The sequence below is a fragment of the Pectinophora gossypiella genome, chromosome Z (assembly GCF_024362695.1).
Source record: "Pectinophora gossypiella chromosome Z, ilPecGoss1.1, whole genome shotgun sequence".
In the NCBI taxonomy this organism is placed as follows: Eukaryota; Metazoa; Arthropoda; class Insecta; order Lepidoptera; family Gelechiidae; genus Pectinophora; species Pectinophora gossypiella.
In genome coordinates, this window is record NC_065433.1 from 15,052,469 (window position 1) to 15,063,067 (window position 10,599).

The 10,599-nt window shown below is 34.2% G+C and overlaps 1 protein-coding gene and 1 long non-coding RNA gene across 2 annotated transcripts in view; both read right to left on the reverse strand.

Annotated features, from left to right (window-relative positions):
* Nucleotides 1-559: 559 nt before the first annotated feature.
* On the reverse strand, nt 560-8,905 carry LOC126379779 (glycosyltransferase 25 family member). Its single transcript, XM_050028654.1, has 10 exons — nt 8,419-8,905; nt 7,034-7,265; nt 6,601-6,716; nt 5,245-5,471; nt 4,597-4,906; nt 4,450-4,524; nt 4,321-4,378; nt 4,110-4,231; nt 2,626-2,820; nt 560-1,971 (listed from the first exon to the last, which is right to left on the reverse strand). Exons 1-10 carry the CDS (start codon nt 8,616-8,618, stop codon nt 1,758-1,760), a joined length of 1,749 nt encoding a protein of 582 aa, XP_049884611.1. The 5' UTR covers nt 8,619-8,905; the 3' UTR covers nt 560-1,757.
* A 1,172-nt stretch (nt 8,906-10,077) lies between these two features.
* LOC126379788 (uncharacterized) overlaps nt 10,078-10,599 on the reverse strand; it is a 78,071-nt gene continuing 77,549 nt past the window's right edge. The window contains exon 2 of the long non-coding RNA XR_007568381.1: nt 10,078-10,517. This is a non-coding gene — a long non-coding RNA (uncharacterized LOC126379788). The remainder of the gene's footprint in view (nt 10,518-10,599) is intronic.

Genomic DNA, 10,599 nt, shown 5'->3' on the forward strand with positions numbered 1-10,599 from the left:
CTGTGGTTTCATTATTGTTTATCATGCAACTGAATGTAACTTTGCCAGTAAGAATTTGTATATTTTATACTAGCGTCGCCGTTGCACAGATGATTTTATTATTTGGTCGAATCTTAAGAAAAAAGATGCTCGTCAAAGAAATGTAATATATTTGTTATTCCGATTTCCAAGCACCAATTTATTTTCTAGTGAGCATAAATTGTTTTTAAAGGTATAACTTATTTAAACACCACTTATTATTATAAAACGTAATGTATTATATTTCTGTAATAATAAAATATATCAGGGTACAAAAAGATACTTATAAATTATCGTCGACGAAAGACTTCGAACACTGCTGCGCACACTCAATGAATTCCTTCACAGCATCTGTACAGTTAAGTACTTTGGGGTTTTCATTATTGTAACAAGACTCAACGGCTAACTTTTCTTCACGGCATAAGTTTTTTGGTTTTTCTGTCTTGAGGCGCAGCTCTTCAACCATCCGATCCAATGAAGCAGCGCAATCTGTCATCTCTCGATAATGATCTTTGAGATTTAAACTAACTTCATTGACAATAGCATCCTTATTTCTTTGAGAAGCATATTTCTCACCAGCTTTCTTGGATATAAATATTTTTTTAAATTCATTATTGCACATTACACTTGTTAATTTTACGTTAATAGGAGACGAAATTATATTGTTATCAGGTTACCGTAGAAACATCGTTTAAGATTTAAATTAAAGATCTTATTGGTCATGACAGACATTTTATTATTGATTAATTTGAATTTTACAAACATTGATGATATTATGGCACATAGACATAGAAACTACTTATTATTTAATTCTTTGATTTAATTTGGCGTTAAAAATAGTATAACATTTAAATGAGTAAATACGTAATACATAAAAAAAATATTATATAAAAAATAAGTATAAGCACTTAAAAACTAATAAATGCCATCAGTAAATATAAATTTGACTCATTACAACCTAGCTAAATTATAAATAGACAGTGGCAAATTCATATAAAAGTCTTACTAAAAATATTTATAATCATTAATATTATGTTCATTTTATAAAATATATAAGTATAAAAACGGAGGTTTTACCTCGAAAATCTAACCTACTCTATAAAAGGGCTTTTAATGTGTAAATTCATCTAAATATGTAGTATATAATAGGTAAGTATATAATATAGTGTCATAAATAGTGCAGTTAGCATTTAATTTACTATTCAAATATAATATTATTTAATATACAAAACGGCCATGATGAACTAACGGTTGAACCGTAAGAGATATTATTCCGAAGCTCAATAAGTTGACCAAGGGCTCAACTACTACTCGAGCGTCGCTAGTATATCCAATATATTCCTGTTACTACAATGCGATAAAATCTACGAACTTCCGTCAGTACACGAGAACTGTGAAATATACTAATATAATGTTAAAACGCCCTCCGCCTGATTAAGGGAAGGCCTATCCCCAACAGTGAGACATAGTTAGGTTGTTTATGTTTGTATGTATATGTTAATAAAAATCTGCTCAGGAATAAGTAAAATGGCAATCAATAATAAAATTACAGACGTCGACTCAATCCGTGAAACGCATTTTGGGTAACTCGGCTAAGAAAACAACATTAACATACAAATACAAAACTGGTAGTCAGGAAACTTGTCATCCTCCAGTTCCAATGCTACTAGAAACTGAATAATCAAGAAAATAAGACCTAATGAAGATAATAAAAGTTTTACCAATATGATAGCGAGCGTTCAAAGTTCACTATTTATACGACCTATGATGCGCGAAGTGGCGTGGTCAATGACGATCCTGCCATCGACGAAGGCGGAGCCATCGAGCACGATGGAGTCCTCTGTGTCGCTGACGTACCCCTCTTGGCCGGTGTAGTGCGTAGGGTGGACCAGAAGAGGAGCAGCTGACAGCGCCTTCAGGTCCCGATTCGGAAAGTAAGACTTCCAGGTATCACTGCAACAGTCATCATCATCATCATCATCAGCCCATTAACGACCCCACTGCTGGGGCAGGGACCTTCCCTATGGATGGATAGGGAGATCGGGCCTTAAACCATCACGCGCGCCCAGTGCGGATTGATGGTTATTAACGACTGCTAATGCAGCCGGGACCAACGGCTTAACGTGCCTTCCGAAGCGCGGAAGAGCTCGAGATGAAATTTTTTTTTTGTGGTCACCCATCCTATGACCGGCCTTTGCGAAAGTTGCTTAACTTCAACAATCGCAGACCGTTTACCGCGTTTCACTGCAACAGTCAGTTCATAATAATATTACTAAAGTATTCTACTACTACAGAACCGTATTTCAACCTATGATGTTTGAATAGTATTAGTTTTTACGTATATTTTTAAACTTCGTGCGAACTACGTATAGTGTGTACATTAGTATTAAATAAGTAAAGACCATTGCCTAGGAACACTCTTTCATAGACAATTAATGAATTATTATTTTCCATGGAATAGACAAGGAGAAGGCAGTATGACATACAATCATTTGGTTAAAAGTTAACTCATACCTGCTACCAAAATAAAGTATGAAGTAAATATTATCTAATTTAGGTGCTTATTTATCAAATAGACAGTTGTGTCTTTATGATTTTGGGACTCACTTAGGGTGCTCGTTGAACATGATGGGCAAGAACTCGTCAACTGGTAGCATTTTTTCTAAAGGCTTGGCATTAATCAGTTTCTGTGCGCCACTTTGATTGAGGATGTAGCCGAGTGTCCAATACGTGTAGCCGGGTCGTGAGGTGTACCGGCTCACCATCTCCTCATCGTCAGTCATGATCTTCCTTCCGATGTAACTGTGGAGAAAAAGTACATCAGCTTACTGTGTAGAAGTCTAGACTCTTTTCGTGATCGCATAAAACAAACCCAAGTTTTTATAGAAACTGTACTACTACAGGTGCAACAGTTCTTAGTATAGTTAATAACATGTTATAAAAGTAGGTATAATTTAAATTATAATAACAAGTTGTTCAGAGTGACGATAAATTAAAAAAAAACTATTTAGTGATTAGAGCTTCGCAAAAGCATGTAGGTAAGTCTGCAGTTGTAGCATACAATTTTAAAGTATAAATAGCTAACAAGTTCAGAACAATTTAGTTCGCATAATGAAAGCTTGCAAATATTTTGCTAAAACTCTACCTTTGCCAATAACTCAGTGATCGCTTTCGTTAAATAAAATTACTTAAACCATCGACACGCGAAAACTGAAAATGAGTGCTTCGAAGTGTACGCCCTCTTCTTTACATTTTATTTTGCGAGGAGCTCGGTGGCGCAGCGGTAAACGCGCTTGGTCTGCGATTGTTAAAATTAAGCAACTTTCGCAAAGGCCGGTCATACGATGGGTGACCACAAAAAAAAAGTGTTCATTTCGAGCTACTCCGTGCTTCGGAAAGCACGTTAAGCCGTTCATCCCGGCTGCATTAGCTGTCGTTAATAACCATCAATCCGCACTGGGCCCGCGTGATGGTTTAAGGCCCGTATAGAACAGTTCAACAGCTTTTAATAGTTTTGCTTTAACACTTGACGAAGTTCCACTGCCGGTCAGGGACTATTAGAAACACGCTGTAAATTACTCTCTGATGACATACGGCTCGGCCCATCCATCAGCCATTGCAGGGGGGTTAAAAAGGCAATCCAACACATCAGAGCAATTCATCTAGAAAAGCAATATTGCTATTTGACATTTGTTTGCATTACGCACTTCCTTTTATATGCGCAAATGGCAAATTGCAATATTGCTTTTTGAGATGAATTTTTTTAACCCCCAGTTGGGTATGTTGCGTATATTTAGTTAAATAGAGCAACCCATCGCATTTTATTACAATCGCACAGGCACACACGCATTGATCACATATTTAAATTTTTTTTTAAATTTTGCATTGAGGATCAATCAAAATTATATTTATGAAAGTGCAACACATATATATATAACATAACATAAACTGCCTATATACGTCCCACTGCTGGGCACAGGCCTCCCCTCAATCAACCGGGGGGGGGGGGGGGGGGGAGTTTATATATATAAACTTAATTATGTACCTATATTTACCTACATGACTAAAATCTTTAAACAAAAAGTACTCACACTAATTCCCAATCTAGGTCTTCCAATTCCGACAACAAAAGTAAAATCTTGATTCGAAAGTATGGTGTAAAATGTATGTCGTCTTCTAATACCAGCACTCTTTGATATCCTTTTTCCACAACCTAGAATTTTTATTTTTTATTTCTTATAGTCTTTTGATAATGAAAATAGGTACAGTTTAAGAAATAAATCAAAAATATGTAACAATTACCTCTTGCCAAATGTAGTAGTGACTTAAGAAGCATCCTATCTCACCAGTTTTCATAGGTCTGTAAGAACAATCAAGCAGTTAAGAAACTCAAAATTAAAAATATCTACCTAATTAAACACCTCACATTACCTTTTGTGATATGGGTCTTCATAATTAGGCATGAGGGTAACACCCAATGCCCCCAAGTTAGTAAAGTCCAAAGTACTGCAAAAGATCATTCGTTATTAAATTGCATGTCATTTTATAATTGATTAATAAAACATATAACCTACTAACCGGCCATCTACTCCTTCAACTAATTTTACGTCCATAGCAAGTTCCTTGAAGCTTTGTTCCATTAGTTCCCGACGTGTCGTCCTCCTCGCAAGGTTAATCATATATATCTCATCTAATCCATATTTAGACGGAGGTGGGTAATCCACAAATTTTGAAAAGAATGGGTCCCAAAATAAAGGGGTGCCCTTACTTATAGCTTCTAATTTAACATTGACTAATTGCTCTACATCGCTTTGAATGCCGTCGTTCTCCTCCATTGGAACTTGCACGTATCCATAAACATAATCATTGCAGACATAAAGCTCTACCCCTGTAAAAGCATATAAAAGAAATAAAATTGGGTACCAACTTAAATTGGGTAGTTTCCTAGGTCAAAAATAAATTATGAAATTCTGATTACTAAATATAGACAGATCTAAAGGTGACAAGTTTTCTTTTTTCTATTTAACTTATTTATGAATTATAATAAAGAAAAATGAAATAGGTGCGACATTTTGTCACGTTTTTCTATGACGTCACAGGTTGCTTTTTCATACAAATTCCATAGTAATTTCATGTTTTGATGTTTAGGGAAAAGTAACTGATTTGACTAGTTGGAAACTACCCTTTTGTAAAAATCTGTGAATATAACATGATAATTCCACTTACCATTCCATTTAGCACTAAGAGCAAAAATTATAATATCATCCACTGGTCCATCATAAGATTGCAGATTTGTATGTGTATAAGTGAGCTTATCTGTAACCGTACGCTTCAGATTGATTAAGACTGCAGTATGGACCATTGGAACAGCAAAACAGCCAGTCTTTTCACGTTCTCTTATAGGCTTATATTCATCAGTCCTCAAGTAATAGTAATTTTCAGTCATTCCACACCTATAACAGTAATTCATTCTTTTTAATAGTTCAGTGACACTATATTTGCAATTTGGTATTAATATTTTAGAAAATGGTATGTAGGTAATGGTGCTAATTCCTGTAAATACCATCTAATTTTATTTTAAGTTATATCTGTCATTTTCTTATCCGCCGAAAAGGAAAGGGACGGGTAATTGACAAGCATAAAATTTATGGAACACACGTCAATTTTAAGCACAAATCTAAACCAACCGTCTAAAAATTTTACATCAGTCAATAACCCGACACATTCATTTACTCATTCTTCCTAAAATTAAGAGCTGTGAATCATCCGTCCCTTTCCTTTTCGACGGATATGAAAATGACGGATATAACTTAAAATAAAATTAGGCGGTGTTTGCAGGAATCGGGGCCAATATGTAGGTATATAAATGGTATAGGTTTCATAATCACTACATTGTACTATGAATGTTCTATAAAATAACAGTTATTTTGATATAATATTTATTACAATAAGGGACTATATTCCCAAAAAAAATATAGGTGGCACTAGTGAGATTTAACATGATAATTACCTATTTTTTTATTGCTCAGGGTACATAATTATTCAAAAATATAATCTTATGGTGGAGGTATATATAAAAATAATTGTTGCTGGATATTTGGATCAGATATGTATAGAATTATGTTGCTACCTAAAGCTTCTCTTTATTTTGATCAGAACAATAATAGTGTAATAACAAGGAATATCATTTATACTCAAAAACAAACATAAAAGTTGAGTGTGTCTGTTATCCATGAAATTAGAAGGTTAAACAAAGGCAAATCTGTACAGTGCATCTATTTTTTTTTTGGGTAACATAGCCTGCATAGTCCCCCATTGCAGTAAGTAAAATTTAAAACATGCAAGAATTATAATATAAGCATACACAAAAAAACATTATGAAATAAATGGAACAAGTATGTTTGATATTTTTGTATAGGTATAGGTTCCTAATTGAATCAATCATAAACATTAGTAATATACCTAATTGTGGTAGGATTATTTAAAAATAAAGGAAAGCATTAGAAATAAAAATGTAACCTGGCTCATAATGTAGCAGCATGCAGACAATGTCGCACTTGGCTTAATAAATGGAAAGCTAACCAAAAATTGGAGTAAAGTCCATCAGATAGAAGCATAGGAGCAACAACAGTCAACTTTTTCCCCAATAAAAGTTCAAGGGTGTCCGGATTTGTCAGGAAAACATCTGCATCCACCATCTGAAAACATGTTTCAATTAATCAGTCTGCAGGTTTTGGTACTTGTATTACCATGGGTATAGCCAACTTATGATAATGGATGGGGAAAAATAAATATCTAAATTAAGTAGTATATACCAAAAACTAAGTAGGTACCTACCTAATTATTGACTTCAACTATTAGAAATCAAGCAAGAGCACACTAGCCAAAGTAGCTATCCCATGTATTATTACAATAAGTTATTTCCCATCAAAATATCCAATGAACTATGTATATATCTTGAAATATCTTTTAAGCCAAAGCAAATATGTTAACTAACACATGAAACAAAACTTACAAATAGGTAATCCGCCCATTGCTTTCGAGCAAAATCTAGGGCTTGTTGGCGCAGCTTTATGACATGGTTAAAATGTTCAGGAATCCATTTAACATAGTGTTGTTCACCACTATGCAATGGTCCACTGGAATTGTTTGTAGTAATATACATTCCATTATATTGGGATTTGTATTCCTCTGCCCAAGCCTCAATGATTTCAATGCTATTGTCTTCATTAAAGTCGCTGTGGATCCTAGGTAGACATAAAAAGTTTAGTAAATAATTTAGTTATTATTTGTAAGAAAAACATAACAACTAAACTTATTCAGTTATGAATCTGTATCTATAGTCCGTTCAAAAATGATCTTCATAAAAGGTAAACAAACCTGTTACTACAAAGAATGTTCGAATTTCACCTAAACTACGCAAAGTATTCTTCTAATAACATCCGTAGCACTCAATAGATGTATGATTTCTTAGCTCAATGTGAAATTAACGTAAAATAATGATTAAAAAACACATTTTTTCATGTAAAAACAAAAATCAAACAAAACCTCACACAAAAAAGTTGACATCATAAATTCTTGTTAATCTGTGGCTAGCTGTCAATTTGACGATTAGTGATGAGACATTTCATTCAGGTCAGGAAAACAAGTCAGTTCCGTGAATAACTTAAGTGAGTGTACTGTACTTAATAAGCCGAAATACGCAGAAAAAATGACTTTCAAAGTAAATTAGTGTAACCACAAAGAAACATACAATATATATTTTAATATTATCATACAAAATATTCAAACAACCCAAGAGAGTCAGTTCATTTTGATAAAATAACTTGAGCTAAAATCAATTCAGCACTTCACTAGTATGAAGTTTGACACAGATAAAAAATGTCGGCAGCCATATTTGTTTACCTTTTATGAAGATCATTCTTGAACGGACTATATATTTCAATGTATTCCCCAGCTAATTTTGGGGTCCTTATCAGCCATAGTTGATAAACTTTGGTCAGTCTGTGATCACACCCACTCAAATCCATTGTACTATGCAGAATGTGAATTAATTTAACAGATGTTTAATCACCAAGTATAGAATATTAGAATGATAGATCAGTAAGTAGTTCCAGTTATCTTGACGCCTATTGTTTTTTTTTTTACATCCATATCAGTTGATATGTAATCAAAAGCAAAGGGATAAAGTGAACTACCCCTTTCCAGAGATAGATGCACTATGTGTGTACAAGAGAGATTGATATAGTGTGTTTCTTTATTGATTTGCACCAGAAATGCAGTTTCAACCCCTACCAATGAAAGTAGGTATGTACTATGTAATAGGTACATATTTGAACAAATAAAAACTAAATCAAAACTACGCATTTATAAATAAAACAGCACGTAAATAAGACTTACCAGATATACATCCTGTCTTTGGGATACGATAGGTTAACCAAATACGTAAAGAAATAGGGTAAACTGTGTGCCTTATTACGGATTAATACGGAAACACCAATCGTAGGCAACTTTTCATCTTGATTTGTAGAATCTTCACTAATACACAAATAAAGGCCGAGTAACGTTGTTAAAAGGCATGCTTGTAGATAAAAACGCATTGTTCATATGTAGATTATGATCGTTATGCGTGAAATACCAAGTAATAAGTGACCGGCGTTCCTCGAGCGCAATCCCAGGTCCCAGCACAGACTAATAAGATACTACTCCCTCCCAGACACGCTACTGACTGGTCAATGAGATCATTGACCAGATAGATACAAAATACTCTGTGTCACTGACTGATTGTGTTGTGAGTCTGAAACTCACAGACTAATAAGAAGCTGAATCAGAACTGAAAATTGAAAAATTAAATCAATATCTCAAATCCGTTAACCTGTCTAATCTCTAATATTGAACTGTCAATGTTGATTTTTTTTTTTTTTTTTTGTTTTGGTTTTCCCCGAAGGGTAAGGCAAAGGGAACTATGCCCATACAGCCATGTCTTACGTATTTTTTTTTCTTGATGATTAATGAAATGATGAAAGGTGATGAATGATGATGATGAAACCTAAGCCCCCACCCTCGGAGTAGACTCCTACTCCGAACCCCAAACGAATTAACTCAAAAGTCCGCATAAACTTTTGAGCTATGAAGCGGCTTCCCAGCACGAAGCGAAAATAGGCAGATACACTTTGTTCATTGAATACTCCAATATAATAACACTCGCGAATGTCTTCTGACTAACTTAATGCGATCATTAACCACAAAACACCACTTCGTATTAATTATTTAGATTACTCAATGAAGAAAGCAACTGTCCCGTTCCCGTTTCCCGCCGAAAAGCCTGTCAATGTTGAACAGGGTTGCCAAAGTTGCCATTGCCATTTTTTTTTTGTTTTGGTTTTCCCCGAAGGGTAAGGCAAAGGGAACTATGCCCATACAGCCATGTCTTACGTATTTTTTTTCTTGATGATTGATGAAATGATGAAAGATGATGATGATGAAACCTAAGCCCCCACCCTCGGAGCAGACTCCTACTCCGAACCCCAAACGAATTAACTCAAAAGTCCGCATAAACTTTCGAGTTATGAAGCGGCTTCCTGACACGAAGCGAAAATAGGCAGATACACTTTGTTTATTGAATACTCCTATATAATAACACTCGCGAATGTCTTCCGACTAACTTAATGCGATCATTAACCACAAAACACCACTTCGTATTAATTATTTAGATTATTCAATGAAGAAAGCAACTGTCCCGTTCCCGTTTCCCGCCAAAAAGCCCTTGCCATTGCCAACGACAGAACTTTTTCGTACATAACAAAGACCATTACATAACCACAAATAAACTAAACTGACTAATTCTAGTTACTAGTTAAAAAAAAAATATAATATTATTTTATTGTTGAGGCTTGTGTGTCACAATTTCACAAACATGTCACAAACGGCCACAATACGAGAGTTTTTTTTTAACTAGTTAGTTTTATTACTAAATACACATTTTTTTTTTTGTTATATTCGTTAGAATATAACCGTAGATGAAATGTCTAGGAATTGGTTTATAAAATGAAACAAATATTTACAACTATAGTAACTCTTTATTTAGAACTTACCAAATATTACTACATAAATACTAAAGCGTAGTACTTACAAAATATTGTTAATTAAATAAAATAATAATCGTCCTTATTATTACAATTATTGTATTGCGCTAAAGACGCTATACGACTTGCACTTGCATTGATAAAATTTCTTAAATCACCAGTCAATATACGTTTGGTGACAAGTAGTTAGAATCGTGGTATGAAGTGAAATTATCTACGCATTTTATTAGAGTCAAAAAATACACAAAACCTTATCAGTATTATTTAAAAACGAATTGGCTGCGAGTTGAAAGGGGTTAAATGTCGACTGGCACTGCAGGCTGGGTTAGGTTTCGTTATTAGGGTTCCATAGCCAAATGGCAAAAATGGAACCTTTATGGATTCGTCATGTCTGACTGTCCGTTCGTATGTCCACTTTTTTCCAAAACTATAAGAGCTATACTGTTGAAACTTGGTAAGTAGATGTATTCTGTGAACCGCATTAATATTTTCAGTT

Excerpts from the sequence above, each read along its gene's own strand:
- LOC126379779 (XM_050028654.1), bottom strand. The coding sequence starts at position 8,618 with ATGCGTTTTTATCTACAAGCATGCCTTTTAACAACGTTACTCGGCCTT. Across the intron at positions 7,266-8,418 it reads AAAGACAGGATGTATATCTG|GATCCACAGCGACTTTAATG; the intron begins GTAAGTCTTATT and ends ATGTCTACCTAG. Across the intron at positions 4,907-5,244 it reads TCTTAGTGCTAAATGGAATG|GGGTAGAGCTTTATGTCTGC; the intron begins GTAAGTGGAATT and ends ATGCTTTTACAG.